This window comes from Mastigoproctus giganteus, chromosome 2 (assembly GCF_048544385.1).
Source record: "Mastigoproctus giganteus isolate SK-2022 chromosome 2, ASM4854438v1, whole genome shotgun sequence".
NCBI lineage: Eukaryota > Metazoa > Arthropoda > Arachnida > Uropygi > Thelyphonidae > Mastigoproctus > Mastigoproctus giganteus.
The window spans coordinates 208,077,751-208,098,257 of record NC_143576.1 but is presented as its reverse complement, the minus strand read 5'-3'; the positions used below and the strand labels follow the sequence as shown (position 1 = coordinate 208,098,257).

The 20,507-nt window shown below is 36.2% G+C and overlaps 1 protein-coding gene across 1 annotated transcript in view; it reads right to left on the bottom strand.

Annotated features, from left to right (window-relative positions):
- Positions 1-9,473: 9,473 nt before the first annotated feature.
- nesd (SHC binding and spindle associated nessun dorma) overlaps positions 9,474-20,507 on the bottom strand; it is an 80,346-nt gene continuing 69,312 nt past the window's right edge. The window contains exon 9 of the mRNA XM_090390149.1: positions 9,474-9,675. Coding sequence (XP_090246275.1) covers positions 9,474-9,675 — 202 coding nt within the window. The remainder of the gene's footprint in view (positions 9,676-20,507) is intronic.

Genomic DNA, 20,507 nt, shown 5'->3' with positions numbered 1-20,507 from the left:
TGAGAGAAAATCTGGAGTGAGCACTAGGATTGCAAAAGAGTTTCCGAACATAATAATATGCCACTGTTTAAATCATCGCCTCCATCTTGTTTTAGATGATTCGATAAAGGAAATAAAGCAAGTAAATCATTTTAAAATATTTATTGATAAGATATATACTATTTTTCACCAATCCAATAAGAACCAAATTGAACTTTCCAAAATATCCGAACTTGGAATTTAAATTATAAAGATTGATAGAGTTTTGGGACCAAGATGGCCTGCCTGTAGTTTAAGGTCAACCCTAGCTGTGTGGTGTGCTTATCCAGCACAACATCATTATTTTTATTCAAATAAAAAGTACTTAGGTATGGCTGCCCGTCTTGAAAATATATATTTTATAACTGATTTGGCATTGATGATTGATATTTTAAATGAAATTTCTCTTCTTTCAAATGCACTGCAAGCAAGAAATATAGACATAATAAAGGCTGAAAAACTTGTGATAAGATCTATTAAAGCATTTCAAATGCTTGAAAAGGATCCATACAGAAAAAAAAGTTGATGAATTAATTACTTCAGAAACCTTCAAAAATATAAAATTTGTAGAAAATCATTGATTTGTCGGGCTTCCTCGGGAAAGACTTTTAGAAAACATCATAACGAATTTGAAAAAAAGACTAATGGATTGTGAATATTTAAAAGCAAGTTGTAGCCAATTTCAAGATAGGAATAAATTACAATTTCTCAATTTTTTGGAGCCAGATTACTGGAATATTGAAGAAGTACTAGTTCCATGGAATGCAGCTGAAGAACAATTGCTTGTATTTAATGACATTTTTAATTACCAAATTGATATTAATGATTATCAAGATTTTGTGGAAAACGTTTTAAAAAATTCCCAGAATTATGCAATTCCTGAAAGTGCTCAAAGAGCTAAAAATATTGTCAGAACAATTGTTGTAAGTTCAGCAGAAGCAGAAAGGGGTTTTTCAAAGATGAACATATGTTCAGAGGACAGAAGTCACCTAACTGTTTCTAATATATCAAACACAATGACTATTAATCTAATTGGCCTATCTCTAAAGGAATGGGATCCTACTCATACAGTGAAAAGATGGTTAAGGATAAATCACTCAGCTGATGATGATACTCGGATAAAAGCGAAGACGCCAATCAAGAAGCAATATGGAAATATCTTAAATAACAGTTTTGTTTTTTGTCAGGTATTATTTAATATTTTTTCATTAATATTTTAAAACTTTCTTATAACATAATCTAGTTTTGTGGATCTCTTTTATTGTTCTTATTTAAGTATTAACTATGTGAAATAATAAACTACCTTTCGATATATAGTTTTTTTATACTTAGAACAGTCATTAGGGCAGCGAACCGGTTGTTAAATTATTTGAATCCCACCACTGCCTGAACCCTGCCATCAGTATGTAGTTTAATTTTACTTTACTAGATTTATTCATGCTGTGGACAAGCTAGCCAAGTCTTGATAAGGATAGTAAAGTTTTTTCTCTCTCTCTCTCTCTCTCATAAATATTTTTTCGTCCAGCAAACAAGCAAAACCAGAAAAGCCACACAATTTACAGACAACATATGAGCATATGAGCTATGTGCTCAGATAATCTGATATTTAAAAATGTTTTGTCAAGAACTGAAATGTATAAAAATTTAAATTACAGTAATTATGATAACTCACTTAAATAATTCTTGAAAATGGAATAATTCTGTCTTTATCTGTGTGCGGTGAAATTGGCTTTAGAATTCTAAATAAATATACAAGCTCTACTCCAATGTAATGAGTGAGTATGTGTATTCTGTAGTTGACTTTCCTGTTTGTTGGATGGAAAACTGAGAAATTTTTCTGAGAAAAATATCTCTGAGAAAAACCAAGCAACCCTCATCTATTACTCTTAGAGATGCACCAAACAAACACACAATGCTTTGGAAATGCAAGGAATTGCAGGCAATATGAAAAGCACTTCCAAAAGTGTACAGCTGTATGCAAGAAATTTCTACAGTGAGCTGTAGTGCACAAGCCCTTAATTACAAAATCAAATGTACAGCATCAGCTCTCACAGTATGTGGTATCATTAAACCTAGATTAATGGAAAGCAGAATTATAAAGTGATGAGTCATCACTTTATAATTCTTCTTTCTCTTCCATGTGCACTGACATGTTTAGATCACTGGAGAATGCCTGGTAAGTGCTTTCAACCAGCATGAATCATCCCACCTGTATAGTTTGTGGGGTAGCAGTGTTATGGTGTGGAAGGCATTTCACATGGCATGACCTTGGTCCACTTGTCACAGTACACAGAACTATCGTTAAGTACAATATTGTTGTATTTCCTACACTGACAAATTCACGGAAATGGAATCCATCCCAATACAATAATGCCTCATGTCACAATGCAAGATTATGTTCTCATATTTTTGCAGACGATGACATACACTGGGATACTACCATTGCTATCATAAAGCTCTGCTTCAACTCAAGAGTGTCTATGAGATTAATTGTTGTTTTTTTTTTTTGTTTTTAGGAGCATTAGCAACTAAGGCCATATTGCTCCGGGAATATGCAGTGGTCATTCCCTGACCTTTCCACATTCTCTGCATTTGGTGGTGATGGGCTCGAACCCCAGTCTAATCAAGAAAAGTGTACTATGCACTGTTGCTCCTTCCCACCTGGCTACGGAGGCGCCATGAGATTAATTAGAATGCCTATGGGATCATTAGAAATAGAATTTCAGCATACACCAGAAAGCCCCTCTACATTTCTAGAATTCATTGCTGCTCCATGCTGGAGGCTTTTTAATAGATGCTAGTGAAAGCCTTTTGCAGCATGCACTGCATTGGCTTTGCATTAGCAACACCCCACCTGTGTAAGAATGGACTGATATAAGATTGCAGTTCTCAGACATGCTGATCACAATCACTTTTTGAGTGTCTGAGAGGACAAATGAATCAGCATTGAGATTTTTATAACTCCAAACATGGAATTATTGAGGGGACAAGATGTACAGGTGCCAATATCTTCACAAATAGCCATGATGGTATATTATTTATTTTTTCAATTTATTATACTATATGGTCCCAACCATCATTTGGGCAACTACAACAGACAATATAAGTGCTCCTATTCTGTGGTGTCCCAAGTCTATCATGGCTGGCTCAGCAGCGATCAAATACACAACTACAGGTCACATGTCATTGATACCTGTGGCGGTTTTGTATGTCTCACCTTGAAAACAGCAGCGATGCAGCACAGTAGTCTAGCTAACCACCCAGTACAACATAAGATTAACAAAAATAATATCCACATAGACTATGCACTGGATATTAGCTCATATTGGTTATGACACTTGACAACTATCACAGGTACTCATGCTCACAAGAAACTGCTTTCCATGGGCACATCAGCACCAATACTAGACCACATGTAGAAATCTGTCACATGGTTTGATGAATCCCATTTCCAACTCTATCATGTTGACAGGTGTATCTGCATTTGGAGAAACCAACACAAGGCTATGGCACCTGGATGAACTGTTGGTATTTGGTAGGCTGGAGGCAGTGTTATAGTTTGGGTACTGTTTTCATGGAATTCACTGGGTCCTTTGATCACTGTCAATCAATAACTCAATGGGAATGTCTACCTTTCTATCATTGCCAATCAAGCACACCCCTTCACGACTGTTCATATTTGGGTATTCTTCAGCATATTTATATGGTTTGTTTAATTTTCAATTTTGTTTTTTTTTTTTTCAATTTCAGTACATTTTATTTTAATGCATAAGTTCAATTGTTTGAAAGGCTTGTAAGGTGTCTGGTATTTGAAAATATTAATGATGGAAGAGTGACAAATCCCCAGAGGAAAGAAAAAAGCACCAGCCAAAGAACAAAGACATGTCTGTTACAACATCAAAGTCCATCAAATTGCAGAAGCTTTTATGTTTTTAATAGGAACATATAAGAGCTTCAAATGAATGATACCACAAGAGAAAATGAAACCCTTGAGTACACCAAAGTGAGATGAGCAACTAATACCAGATGTAGAAGTGCAATTCAGAAGAAAGACATCTGAACAATTCAGTATAAGAACAGTGAATGCAACCAGAAATTCAAATCTTTTAGAATTAACTAAACAAAAATTGAAACAAGCAGCTAAAAATTCTGAACAGCCAAGATTACAGTCACGGATACACATTATGTTGTTCACAAAAAGTGAACATCATAACTGGTCCAATGACAACTATTTGTAAGTTTTGCAACAGAGAAATTTTGTCAAAGCCCTAGAGAAAAAAAAATCAAAGGTTGTTTGTCACAAAAGCAATTAAACTTGGAATTTAGACAAGCATTTTCACACACACTTTCTTTATGAACTGATGTCAAATATAAATTCTTCACTTTATAAAAACAGCACCAAAAACATTAGAACTTTACAATATCACTATATTATTTGATTCAATGGGTGCAAAAATTGCAGATATACCTGGTGTAGGACCATATTGTTTTAAAGCTCATGGTAGATCTATCACCAAACCTTTCAATTTCATCCAATTGATGGCAACTTTAGAATTCTGTGCAGTTGTAGGTGTTTGATAACAGAAGCTGTTGATGCACATCTCAGATTATCATATGACCTGTCATAGGGTGAGTTTATATATAACAGATTATAGGTCTTTATATAACAGGTTATACCATAGTATATCATATAAAAGAAAAGCAAGTGGTCCAGAGGATTGCAGTATTCAAAAAACAAACATGTCATTCTTTATTGTGATGGCCTCAGCTACCAATGTGCCATTAAAACCCAAATCATGGAAAAGGGACATTAAAGTCTCAGTGGAATTTTGGTAAAGTGATTTAGGTTTACTTTTGTTATTGGTTCAACTGTATGTAACACATGAAGAACAAAGTAAAGCTGTATACACTCTTTGCAGACAGTGACCCAAAGAAAGGAATCACCAGAACATATGTATATTACTTTCCTCTTCATAGAATTATTGTGCATTACTATATACAATACAGTATATTGTATATAGTACACACACACACACACACACAAATTTGTGTGTGTGTGTGTGTGTGTGTGTGTGTGTGTGTGTGTACTCGCACGTGCATGCACACACTGAAATTGGAAAATATTACAAGTTCCAGCAAGGCCTCAGGTTTTAAACATACTGGATTTCAGAGGTTTGATTCTATTATAATAAAAAAAAATTTCAACTGTCCCAAGTTTTCATTTAAGACAACAATAAATTCTGAATATCATATAGAGAAATAGTTCTATGATAAACTTTGTGATTTCTCAATTCAAATAGGTTGAAACAAGGAAATTTACTCAATATGAAAAGAAATTATAAAAAAATATTCATTACAGTAAGTCTTTTTTTTTTTTTTTTTTTTTTATGTGAACCCCAAACACGAGAGGTATTAGTACCTATAGTACTTAGTACCGTGCTTGGGTTGGAGGTTGAGAAGACGAAAGAAGATCTTTGTTGATATTGGACTTGAACTTCTGTAGATTGTAATTTTCAGGAAATACGTATGAAGGAAGGTTGTTCCAGAAAACAGCAGTTGAATGAATAAATGAGGAAGATGAAAAGTTGGTTCTGTGGGTTTGAAGTTAGACAGTAAATGGATGTTGGCTGGTGGCGGCACGTGCTCGGACTGTTTTGAAAGAGAGAGCGGGAATTATAGAAGCCAATTCAGAAGAACAGTGCCCGTGGAAGTATCTGTAGAAGAGGCATGTAGCAGAAACAGTACGTCAATGAGAAAGCGAGTGGAGAGACTCTGTTAGAGATGAATCATTAATTAACCTAACTGCCATCTTCTGAATGGAATCAAGAAGCCTGAGAGAGGTTTTGGGGGCACTACCCCAGATGTGGGAACAATATTCCATGGCAGGGCGGATTTGCGATTTATACAGAGAGAGCAGCTGTTCGGAAGAAAAGTAACGCCGAGAGCGAAAGAGAAAATCAAGTTTTTTAGATGCAGAGGAAGCAATATTTGTAATGTGCTTGTGCCAAGAGAGATTAGAAGTCAGAGTAATCCCCAAAAGAGATATATCATTTTGCCTAGAAATCGGAGTTTCACCAAATATAAGCAACGGAGCAGAAGAATCCTTTTTGCGAGATATAAGACAAGATTTCAATCGTTTTAGTACGACTGAAATCAACTAAGTTGTCTTTGCCCCACTGGAGAATTACCTGAAGATCGGCATTTAAGGAATTGGTAGCAGATTTTCGAGAAGTTGAAGCTGATTGAGCAGGACAAGGTTTCTCAAAATGGAAAGTGGAATGCAATGTGCTATCATCGACAAAACTATGGATAGGATTTCCAGTCAATGGAAGAAGGTCATTAATATACAAGAGGAAAAGAGTGGGGGAAAGAACTGAACCTTGGGGGACACCGGCATTAGTGGAGAAGTTAGAAGACAGAGAGCCATCTACCATCACCCTCAGTGAGCGATCAGAGAGAAAACTGGATAACCAATTACTAAAAACAGATGACAAACCATAAGATGGAAGCTTGTTTAGAAGACGTTTATGCCAAACACGATCAAAAGCCTTTGAGACGTCAAGAGCAACTACTTGTGTTTCACCGAACCTTTCCATTGAAGTAGTCCATAAAGGGGTAACATAAGCCAGAATATCACCAGTGGATTGACACTGATGGAATCCATACTGGCGATCATTGATCAGACGGAAGGTTTCTATGTAGTTTAAGAGTTGGCGGTTAATTGATTTCTCCATTACTTTAGAAAGAGTAGAAGTAATTGCAATGGGACGATAACTGGATGGGAGGGATTTGTCACCGTTTTTAGGAACTGGCTGGATATGAGCAAATTTCCAAGCAGAAGGAAAAGCACCTTTGGAATAAGAAAGTGAAAAAAGGCGGCAAAGAATAGGAGTAAGTTCAGGAGCACAGGTTTTGAGAACAAGTGGAGAAATACCATCAGGACCTGGAGCTTTCTTAGCATCAAGATTCATCAAAATCCTTCTGATATCCTTTTGACGGAAGACTACAGAAAGCATTGAATGGAGCGTGTTGGGAATGGTGGGAGGTGTTTTACCAAGATCATTAATACATGAGCTGGAAGAAAAATGGGATGCTAGCAGATCAGCTTTATCCTTGGCTGAAGTGACAACAGAACCATCTGGTTTAGACAGAGGTGGGAGCAGAGACGGGCAAAAGTTGCGGCCAATAGCTCTGGCAAGAAACCAGAATGCTCGACTACCATTAGGGCAAGAAGAAGGTTTTCTACTCTTAACTTGTTCAAACTCTAGTTTGGACTGATTAATAACTGCTTTACAATTGTTGCGAGCTTTGGTGTAGGCAGAAAATGAAACTGAAGAATTAGAAACAAGCCATTTATGATATGCAACATTCTTCTCTTGAACAGCCTTAGCACATTTATTGGAAAACCAAGGTTTAGATAAAGGACAAGATTTTAAAGTGGAGTGTGGGATAAAGGATTCCATTCCTGCAAGAATAATTTCACTGACACGATCTGAGCAAACGTTGACAGCACAAGTTTTGAAACAGTAATCCGACCAAGGAAAAGAAGTCTCGCAGGTCATCCCATTTTGCATTCTTGTAATACCAAACAACACGAGGTTGGGAATAGCTATGAGATAAAGGTTCCTTTGGAGAAGAGACAATCACCAAGTTGTGATCTGAAGTGCCTAGAGGACCTCTCACTTCAACCGTATACTTAGAAGGGTTGTTTGTGAGAAAAAGATCGAGCGTATTGGCTGTATGATTAGGATTGTCCGGTATTCTTGTAGGTAAATGAACAATCTGTGCTAGGTCATTAGTAACTGCAAAAGCCTCAGCATCTCGACCTGCTGGGTCGGTGTGACTAGAAAATGGAAGCCAGCTGGAGTTGTGAACATTAAAATCACCAAGGAAAATTACCTCACTGTTAGGAAAGTTGGACTGGAGAAAGTCAAGTTGCAAAGAGAGGAAGTCAAAGAGCTCCAAGTGATTAGTGGAGTTGGGAGAACGGTAGAGACAACAGATGAATTTGACACAATGAGGTGGAGAGATTTTAAGCCAGAGAAGATCAAAGAGAGGAGATTCCAAATTGCCAAGTCTCTGACAGGGAATGTCAGAACGGACATATGCACAAGTACTACCTTTGAGGCGAAGGGAATCATACAGCGAATAATTTGGGCATCTGAGATGAGCAGTAGTTGAATCAACTGATAACTGAGATTCTGTCAGAAAAAGTACATGGGGTTTGGCAGACTGCAAGTGGAAATGGACATCGTTGAGATTAGAATTGAGACCACATATATTTGTGAAATTAATTAGGAAGTGCTTGGGAGGTTTAGATCTTTTCGCAGATAAGCTTGCTCTATTAGTTTGACAATTCATGATGTATTCAATAGTAAGAAAAAGTGGGTGGGACATGCTGTATGAAGTAATGAAATTTTTGGATATGGCGTATATGTGGTAAGAATATACCCAGATCCTTGACATAATGTGGCCTCGACAATGCTCCCCGCATACACACTACTCGGACTCCCTCTAGTCACTATCTGGCAGAGTAGAGATAGCAAGATTATACACTAGCTGATTCAGAAGCCTCCTAGAGAGTTACCAATAGGTTCGGTCCGGTGTAGTAACTAGCGGCTGGCCTGCGAACACCGTTTTAGAGCTGTACCCTCGAAATGTAAGGAATATTGGATCTCGCCACGACATTCATCATAACCTCAAAAGTCATCAATCATACTGCATGATGGAAGAGTCTAGATGTGATTGCACTTATATTCAAATTCAAAAACAATGATGTTAATATATTAGTGTCGATTAATCTCATTCAGCAGTAACAGCTACCACCAAAGAGCTTGTGCGAATAAAACTCTTGATATCTGGATTTCCACCCTCCATTTCGTGTGTACAAATGAAATTTTAAAAAGAGACAAAACAGGTATGTTTATAATTTGAATACTATATTATATTTTTATTGCCCAGCTTTATATCATTTTAGAAAATCTAATAAAATTAAGTGGTTATGCTAAGTTACTGATAATGATGCAATATTAATTTATTAATAATTAATTACAATGAATATAAGCTGCTTTTACCTCAGTACAAAAAGTGTACTGAGAGTTTTTTATGCCTGATCTAAATCCTGACAATTTCTCATTCTCCAAGCTGCTCTTCAATTTAACTAAAAATAAAAAGGTATTCAACTATATTATTTAATTTACCATATGCAAGACATGCAAATGTTTAAATTTACATGGCTAAGTTGCAGTGATTTAAATAAGTGAAGAAAACTTCTTTTTTAATAAAGAACTGAGAACAAAGAGGATTGAAGCATACTGAAATTCAATTATTTCAAAAAAAGTTTAAGATTATATACAGTCACAAAATAAAATTACAGCAGACATTTTTATAATACAACCTGTTAGCTACCTCACATCTTAATTTTGCAAACTTATTCAACAAACAATTGCTTTTGTTTACACTATCATTTGTTTTTCTTGGTCTCCAGAAGCAAAATATGCATCATCAGTGCAGAATTCAGTTGCATCAATACCACCTGAAGATGTAAGTGAAAGTAATGTCTCTGGAACTGCATTAGTAACAAAAGTCACACCATATTCACCCTGCTGATTGTTATCCAAGGATGATTCTTTCAGAGTCAGATTTAACCAAGACATACTGAAAATAATAATTACAGATAAATGATACTGTGAAGAAAGAGGAGGGGAAGAAAAAAAAAAGTCAGTATTAACAAGTATTATCTTAGTATTAACCAGTAAATTAAGCACACTAACCTAATAATGGTAGCATCTCCATTAGCCTTCAGAACAGCTCAAGTCATTGAGATACAGATTGAGATCTGATGAATGAGCAGCCAATGAAAATGCTAATATCATCCTCATGCTACTGGAAATTGGGATACAGCCCCAACAGTTTAAAAGCATTCTGCAGAGACTGTGGCTCATACAGACTCAATCACATCCTGCTATTGTCTCAGGTTTGATAGCAGCAGATCCCTGCCTTAAACATCTAATTCTGTCTCATCCCACAGTTGTTTAAATCAGGTTGAGATTTGATGAATGAGCAGCCAATGAAGTATGTTAATATCATCCTTGTGCTCCTGGAAATTCCCAATAATTAGTGTCTTGTAACCAGAAGGATAAGCTGTGAACATGCAGGGATGTGCCTGGTTTTGTAACAAAATTCAAGTAGGTCATGGCATTCAGATGTTGGTCCAGCATCTGGGATCCTAGCAGGTTCCATGAAAACACTCCCCACATCATTAGACATCTACAATTAGCATCTGGTAGGGCTTAGCACACCCAGGGTCCTGAGTTGGATATCATCATTCTTCTATTTCTTGGTGATTCCCTTTTCTCTCTCCCTCTCCCTCTTTCACACACAGAGTAATTCAGAATTTTTTTTTTTTTTTTGGCTGGTGCAGCATAAGCCTCAAGATTCCTTGCACCATATGGCTAATAATAATAATAGATTCATGCTGCTACTGCCATACCCTGATCAGCAAGGAATAAATGGAATGGGTACTTGACAGAAGAGGCAATTTTTATCACCGCTCAAATGTTCCTGTTTCGGTGTTCCAGTATCCACTCTACGTGTAGTTGCTTGTTTTTAGCTGACAAAGGTGGAACCCAGTGAGATCATCTGCTACTATATATACTCCATCCATGACAAGGTCTGATGCACTGTATATTCAGATACATTCTTCCACACTGTTGGCCTTCCTCCACTGGACTTCCATATCAGTAAGTTGTCTCCAGCCACAGGACTGCTATTGTCTGTATGTTGAAACATTCTCAGTGCACTCCAGATACTGCTGTACGTGAATACCTCAGCAGGGTGGCAGCATCCATGATACATGCACCAGCACATGTGACACTTACCAATACTGTGCTCAAAGTCTCGTCTATTATGTTGTTGACCAATAAATTCTCTCACTGAACTGCACACAAGCAAGCACACACAGGCACATCTCATCAATAACTAACTATCTGCTTTATATAGCCTGGTACAAACACGGCACATCTCTCGCTAAACAGTTGCTTCCTCGAATGATGGTGGTATATCTAATAAACTGGCCACTCGGTATGTGTGAATTTACACCCACCCAAACCGGATTTAGCTTTGTACAGTCTGTGATGCTGATGAAGGCACAAAATCAGCAGCTGATATTAAGATTGTAGTTCCAAAAGTGGCAATCAGTTTGTGAGTGTCTGCAAGGAAGACTAGATCAGCATCGCAATCTTTTCAACTTCAAGTGTGGAAGGATTCCACATTCAAAGTTGGAAAGATGTGCAGGTGCTGGTATTACGATAACAGCCAACATGGTTAAGTGCTCCCATTTTGTGGTGCCACGAGTCTACTGTGACTAGCTCAACAGCAGTTGAACAACCAACCAAAGGTTACATGTGGGACAGCTACGTGTGTCTCTAGGAATAGAGAGACAATATCTGCATGGACTGTGCCCTAGACATTAAGCTCATATCACCTACGGCAGTCAACAACTGTGTGGGTACCTATGTCATTGTGAGAAACAAGAAACTGCACCCTGCATGAGAGCACCAGCACTGAACTACCAACATGAGGAATCTCTTGGTTGGTCTAATGAATCCTGTTTCCAACGCTATCATGCTGATGGGCATATCTGCATTAAAGAAAGAACACAAGGCTATAGTATTTGGATGCACTGTTGGTGTTCAGCATGCTGGAGGAGGTGGTGTTACAGTTTAGAGACTGTTTTCATGGCATGTCCTCAACTCTCTAATCACTGTTAATCAGAGACTCAATGGGAATGCCTATCTCCTTATCATCACCAACCAAATACACCCCTTCATGATGACGGTGTATCCAGACAATTCCAGCATCTATCAACGAGGTGATGCAACACACCATAAAACCTGGCAGGTTGCTAACTGGTTTTAGGAAAAACAATGAATTCCCTGTTCTCCCACGACTGCCCAACTCATCTGACCTTAACCTAATTGAGACCTACTGGAAAAGAGCATTTGATGCTAGGACCATCCAACTGATAATGTGTGGACATTACTGGACACCCTATATCTTGAGGAGTCCAAGATGTATATGGGCTATATTACAGGCAAAAGGTGGCCCTACAAGGTATTAGATAGTTTTTGCTAATGCAAAGCCAACTCAATGTATATGTACATACACAATTGAAGTAATCTAAATAATATAGTATTTTGAAAAATTATTTAACTTGGTCTATTAATAAGCAGCATTAATGCTATTGCTGTTGTATACAATTAATCATTAAATCCACATGAAATTGATATTATGTATAATATAAGTTTAGATCAGTGATTCTCAAGTGCAACAATCAGACAATTTTCATAAATATCAAAAAATTATTTATTTATTAAATTTCAACATTAAAAAAATATTTTTTTTTTAATGTTGAAATTTAAATTTCAACATTATTTCAACAACAAAATTAAAAAAATATTTTTTTTTTACTGTTGAATATGTTTTTTTAATGTAGAACAATTTCACATGACACTGTTCTACAAAACTCAATATATACATTTCTCAGTTGACTTCAGGATAAAATCTTAAATTACATAACTTATTATTATTAGTTACAGTTTTTACAATCTCTTTAGAAATTTTATTATTATTCCTATGTTATATGCATATAAATTCCATCTGTCATTCTTATCTAAGTCATTCTTTTCTAAAAAAGGAATTGAGTGGCCACCAGCTAAATCTTGTGACCCACTGGTTTAAACTCTTGAGACCCACTGGTTTAAACTAATGCATATTATGGCATGGGACCAAAATTATGTGAGATCAGATAAATTGTTCAGTTGCAACATAGGCAGATTAAGCCTATATAATACTGACTAATGATATGTTTGATTAAAAGTGCAATTTAGTAGCAACATATTTGCCAATGTTTAATCTAATGGCAAAAACTGAAAAAAAAAAAAAAAAATGCCAAAAATTAAGATTAATGCTAAAACTAAAAAATTATAGTAATATCTATTAATAGCAAACATTCATCCACATGGGCATTCTTCCAATACTTGTTGATAATACTTGTTTGAGCAGAGAAATGACCAAACAAAATGAATGGCACATGCATACCCTATATATACAGTGTGTGTGTGTGTGTGTGTGTGTGTGTGTGTGTGTGTGTGTGTAAAAGAATAAATTAGAATGAGGATTAAAAAATAAAAATAATGCCAGCAGCATGACCAGACAGAAGAGAAGGGGTAACAAGAGTAAAAATATTGCAGTAGAAACTCTCCAAGATAATTTAGAACATCTAAACGCAAAGATGATAATTAATTAAATTTTGAATGCCAATTAAATAGAAATCAAACGGCACCCCTTTGACAGGCACCAAGTCCAAATTTATGTGAAATATCACCAACAGATTATTATCTTTGCATTTACATGTTCTAAATTATCTTGGAGAGTTTCTACTGCAATATTTTTACTCTTGTTACCCTTCTCTTCCCTCCCTATTGGTTTGATCATTATGTTTAATTTCGACTATTTTCACTCTTCTGTCTAGTAAAAACGCTGGCATTATTTTTATTTTTTAATCCTCATTCTAATTTATTCTTATATTTCAGGCATCATGTAGAGGAATATGCTTTTTGCTGCCTCTGATGTTTGCTTTACCTTTTTATTATGAAAGATTCAGTTTTCAACTATTTCAAACATTATTCAAATACAGTAAACCCCCACTATTTGCGATATCTGTATTCGCGATCGCTGATTTAATATAAAATGAAACCTTAAAAAATGTGAATTTTAAAGCGCTGTGAATATTTTCCATCATAAAAAAACATGGGCGTGGCTAAGATTATCTTCCCCGGTCAAAACAGCATTCAGTAGTGACAAAATCGCGAGCGTGGATGTTTCCCGCTAATCCTTGTTCAGTATGTGTTATGCGCCTGCCATGGAAGGTTTGGTCGTTGGCTTTTAGTTTATATGCTTATAAATTGAATAAATTTATCAATTTATAAATTGATATGCTTACAAAAGTGATAAATCTACCGTTTTGCAGTGTAAAACAGACTTTTGAGTGTGTTAACGGAAGAAAGTGACTTTATTTGGACAAGTTCTTTTTTACCCATAGAAAAATATGGCTATGAATAACAAGAGAAATGTGAAAAATATCAAAGAAGGTGATGACATTAGCGAATAAAATTGACTTATTAGACAAAATTTCTAATGGTGAAAGTGTCTCCTCAGTGGCAAAACATTATAAAATCAATGAGTCAACGGTACGATCAATCAAAAAATCGGAAGAAAAAATCCGCCAAAGTGTCCGTGAAAATGCGCTAATTGCTTCAAAAATTTGCTCTGTAACTCGTGATGTTAAATTAGAAAAAAAATGGAAAAGGTTTTAAATCTGTGGATAGAAGACCGAACTCAAAATATAATTCCGTTAAGTTCACTCATCATTCGTGAAAAGGCAAAACTCCTTTATCAACACTTTAGCGAAACTGGTGATAGCACTGGTGGGATAAGTTTTTTTGCTAGCAAAGGTGCTGGTTTGAAAGATTTTTTTGAAATTTCTAATAAATATTACATTTAATATTAAATTGTTTCTTATTTTCATTTCGATGCCATATGCTTGCATTTCACTATGTACTTTCTATGTACAGTCATATTATGAAGGTACATATAATACATACATAGACAAAATTTTAGACTAGTTTTTCTTATATATTTCATACTTTGGAACGGAACCCCTTTATTACTATGGGAGCCATAACTCAGTATTCGTGTTTTCGGTATTCGCGACATTTCTCAGGAACGTAACCCCGCTATTCACGGGGGTTTACTGTATATGTATAATTATATATTCCTAAAATTTTTAATAAGATATGTTGATAACATTTACCAAAACACATGAGTGCCACAGTCTTAATCGATGCAGGTTCCAGCATAAACAGATACTGCTTAACATAATCCCAGAAAAAGAACACCAAGAGATGAGGTCAGATAACTGAGGAGGACAAGGCCCAGGCTCATTCAATCTAACCAATGAATATGAAGTTAAGTTAGAGTACAGGCTAGTTACACAGAAAATTTTTGAGCAGGCAAAATACACCCCATATTGAGAAATTAGAAGACTAACAGCAAAGCAACCTACCAATTACAAAGTTCATAGGTCACTGTTAATAGCAATTGCAAAAAAATAAAAGGAAGACCTAAACACGATCAAACACTACCAAAATCCTTAGGAATGTTGAAAAGAAATGCTTGAATTTCTCCAAACTTTTCCAAAGGCGAGTAACATAAGAAAAGTATCACCAGCAGGTTGACACCAATGGAATTTGCACTTGAAATCATTAATCAGATGAAAGATTTCAAGTTAGTGTAACAGTTGACCATTAATGGGTTTCTCCATTACTTTCAAAAGAGTAATAGAGGAATGGTAAGTAAAAATGGACAATAATCGGAAGGGATGGATTTTTCACACTTCTTAGAAATTGATGGGATACATAAAAGACAAAACACCAGTGGAATAAGGAAGTGTTCATACCAAAACAGGATGCCTATGACAGCAGGTATGCCAATTTGGCAAAGTTATCTCTGGAGCACAGGTTTTAAGAATATGTGGAGAAATCCCATCAGCACATGGAAACCTCTAGAAATATTTAGGCTTCCTCTGTCTTTCTGTTGAAAGACAGAATTAAACTTCAGGGTTAGAAATTATTTCATTTTATGTGTTTATTGAATGAAATACATACAGTATTGTAGGATATTTGTGCTAATCAATGTAAGAGTTAGAGGGAAAGGTAACATGCTAATAAGATAACTTTATCTTTAGAAGAGGATGCAACATAAACATCAGGATGTAACAGAGGTGGAAGTACAAAGTGGAAACTTTAGCAAGAGATAGGTATGATTAATATTTAGACAAGAAGTAAGTTTCCTACTCTTAGTCCTTTCAAAAGTGAGTATGGATTTATAAATAACTTTATATAACTATTGAAAGATTTAGTGTTGACAACAAATCGTGGATAATTAAATGCTGGTCGCTCCTGATTAGATCACAAATGCAAGTGATTGAATCACTGAGCCGTTTGCAGCCAGAGCAAGGATCATCTTCAATAGACAAGTGACCCTCTTTAAACTTTGAGGACCATTAAAATGTCTTTGCATGACACAACCTATTCTCCAAAAGCTATTTTTAACATTATAGGTTTCTGTTGCACTTTTCCCTAATTTGAAACAAAATTTAATACAAATTCCCTGCTCAGTAAAATCACTTATTTTAAAATGTGGTAAAACACCTTCTATTCAGTGCACACTAATTCAGAATGACTGCAGATAAATGAGCAATTCATATATTACTGTGTAATGTATGAGGTAGGATCAAAAAGTTTTAAGGCCAGAACTTTTTGATCACACATTGTATATGACAGGCTTAGCTGCACTAGCTACATTACAACAAAACATGACAGAAATGGGAAAAATCTCAGGTACTGCTCAGAAGTCTGCAATACAATACAATACTTTCACAGGAAAGCATGCAGCCTGCCTTTTCAGCCCAAAAATTAATCAAATGACAAAGTCAGCCTATAGCAACCATGAGCTAAACATCCTCTTATTATCTGAGCTTTTAGGCCTACCTGCCATATCAGGAGCATTTCACTATGTAATAAAAAAAATAAAAAAAAGTTTGATTTTATATTTAACTATTTATTGTATCTATTTTGTGTACCGAATCCAACATAAAAAAAAAAAAAAGTAACATTCCTAATCTCAACAACTCTTAAGGGGACTAATGGGAGTATGGTTATACATATTGGTACTAATGGTTTAAAGCATAAATAAACTGAAGATTTGGTTCATAAATATAAGGTCATGCTCTAAAAATATTGCTAGTCATATCAAATGTTCCTGTATCTGAAATTTTGTCCAGACATGACAGGAAGGACATCCTCATAAATTAACTGCAGGCTTAAGGGACTCTCCAAGGCTAAAGGAGAGAAAACTTTTACAGCTTGGCCTGCCCTAAATGGTAAAGTAAATTTATTTAATAGAGATGGTGTTCATTTGAAGAGAAAAGGTGCAAGTCTTTTCTGAAGTCACAGTGCATGGTTATTGTTATTTGGTTTTTAGGAGGATTAGCAACTAAGGCCATATTGCTCTGGGGATATGCGGTGGTCATTCCCTGACCTTTCCGCATCCTCCGTATTTGGTGGTGACGGGCTCGAACCCCGGTCAATCAAGAAGCATGTGCTACGCACTGCTGCTCCTTCCCACCTGGCTACAGAGACGCCTCACAGTGCATGGTACTTATAAGACAGTACTGAGTAATGTTGAGGTTGCAAGTTCATGCCTCACCTAGACAGAGGTGTGTTTTTTTTTTTAGGTCTAATGTATCCAATTGGTCAGGAGCAAGAGTGCAGTAGTACACACTCTTTGAGTGGACCATGGTTCAAGCCCATGACTGCTAAATACAATTAATATTGTATTCATAATTTATTGTAAACTCCTCTGACCTGCTGGTCGAGTCATAGTATAAACAAGACATGAAGGATCCAGGGAAGTTGTTATATGAAGAAAGGGGGGGTCCATTGGAAATTTAACCAGAGACATGCATCAAGGTTCCACTTGCACCCTCCTGAAGAACATTTGCAAGAGACCTCAACATAATATGTATAGGAAGAGACATAACTAATAAAACCTACTTAAGCAGTTAAAAATGGATGTGTAAGGGTAGTAAAACATTTAACCTGTTTATACAGTAATGCCAGGAGCATTGTTCTGTTCTGTTTCAGGACTATAGCATTAGCATTAGCATAATGCTAATGCTATAGAACTGTCATCTCTTCCTCTATGAATATCTCTCTACATTCATAGCCAGTCTTGTCACTCTTTAATAGTGGAGGACAGGAATTAGCTCTTTATCTCTCTAATGACAAAATTCCTCCATATCCTTGACATTAACTTGTGCTATTCTTGCCAAAAAAAAAACCCCACACTATCAGACTATATTATAATTCTAAAGTAGTTTCTAACTTCAATGGTGTTGAATGCACTGTCTCCAGTTCACAATTTTACTTTGAATTACTGTAACTCAGATTCAGGCCTTGCAATTACTAGCATTAAAAAAAAAAACTGTCATTTTTTGACCAGATTTATCAAACAGCTTCTTTGAAGCTAGGTTGTGCAGAGTCACTAAGGCGATAACATATCTTTATACCATATTGGTAAAGTATGTGTAGTGCACAGTTTGTCTGTTTTGATGGATGAAAAACCTGAGTTGTTGGGATAAAAAAAAAAAATCCTTCATTGCAGTATATTCCTTCAATATTAAAGGAGGCAGCAGCAGACGAAGTAAGCAAACATTTAGCCATAATTATGAGAGCTTCCTTGGACTCAGGGGAGGTACCCACCGACTGCAGATGTGCAAATGTGACCCCAATTCACAAAGGAGGATCAAAGGCTGACACAAGTAATTATAGACCTGAGAGTTTAACTTCTGTTCCAGGAAAATTAATGGAGGCACTAGTTAAAGAAGCACTGCAGAATCATTTAGACAAGACTTCAGTTACAGCTCGGACACAGCATGGTTTTGTTAAGGGGAAGTCTTGCCTGACCAATTTGATTGGATACTATGATGCAGGGAATAACTTTGATATTATATACTTGGATCTTAGAAAGGCTTTTGATACTGTTGCACATGGAAGACTGCTGCACAAATTGGAGCAGTGTGACATTGGAGGCAAATTGCTGCTGTGGATAAAGGGGTGGCTGAGGGGGAGAAGACAGAGAGTGGTAATCAATGGACACTGCTCGTCGTGGACTAATGTTATTAGTGGAGTCCCTCAGGGCTCAGTGTTGGGTCCATTATTGTTTTCTGTATTTATAAATGATATTGATGATGGTATATCAAGCTTAATGTTGAAGTTTGCAGACGATACAAAGGTTGGCAGGGTTGTCAAGGACACTACTGACACTATGCTGCTGCAACAGGATCTGGAAAGGTTGAGCAGATGGGCTGAGAGGTGGCGAATGAAGTTTAACATTGACAAATGTAAAGTAGTACTACACATGGGAAACAGCAACCCCAGAGCAACGTATCAACTCTGTGGTACTACACTGACAGTGGTAGAGAATGAAAGGGACCTGGGGGTGGTTGTGCAGGCAGATATGAAGTTCTCTGAGCAGTGCAGACGGGCTGCAAGAGTAGCTCATGGTGTATTGTCAATGATATATAGGAATTTTTCTAGCAGGGAGAAGGAGGTGATTATTCCCTTGTATAAGGCAATGGTCAGGCCACACCTAGAGTACTGTATACAGGTCTGGAGGCCTCATTTCAAGAAGGATGTAGAGATGCTGGAACGAGTACAGAGAAGGGCAACAAGATTAGTGAATGGAACAAAGGGTGCTCTTACGAAGAAAGGCTTAAGTTTTGCAAATTACAGTGTCTGGAGATTAGGCACCAGCGAGGTGATCTGATAGAGGTGTATAAAGCCTTGAATGGTTTGAGCATGCTCAATGCTGATGGGATTCTTCCTCTCGCTCAGAATAATCACCTGAGAGGGCATAAATTCAAATTGAGGAAAGACAGATGTAGGATAGACGTGCAGAAATTTGCCTTTAGCCAGCGGGTGGTTGGTTGGTGGAACAGACTTCCATCCCTTGTCGTGGAAGTTGATAGCCTAAATAAGTTTAAGGCTCAGCTGGACAGGTATTTTGAACGAACAGAGGGGTGAAGTGGAAGTGGTTTTTTTTTTTTTTTTTTTTGGCTGATGCTGCTATATATTTTCTTGCATCAAATGCCTCTACTAATGCTAATGCTAATATTGACTGTGCCACTATACCACAATGGAGGGTTCTTTCAATCTCATTGTAACCTACCCAGTAGAATCCACATGACCACTTGTCCTGATCATTCTCACAGGAAATATACAAATTCATTATTCATCAGATATCATTAGAAAAAAAATTCCTTATCCCGAAGGATATTGAACACGTAAATAAAATACACATGAAAGGATGCAACTAAATGATAGTAATATTATCTTTAAATTTTCCAATAATGATTTATGAAATAACTATGTGTCAATCTTAAAAAAATAAAATAATAATAAAATAAATTAAGTACTGCTAAGTATATATCTCCATTTCTTTTATACAAAATTTATCACATATTCCAGCATATAAGTAAACCTTGCATATATTTTTCATGGCTTGAAAATTCATGCCTTATGTATTTGCTGTATAAGTAAACTTTTTTTTAACAGTAATCATTCACATCTTGCATGGCAGTATATTACAGGAACATCTGTAGTAATAACTACTACTTTTTTAATGCAATTTTTTTTTCTTTCTTTTAAAAGTTTATATTGTGACATTTTATTACAGTCACAGCAAACTAAAAAAGCAAGAGCATATACTTCCTTATCTAGAAGATTGCAAAAACAAAACCTATAACTGATGATGTAGTATCACTCTTATTAATGCTGTGTGTGTGTGTGTGTGTGTGTGTGTGC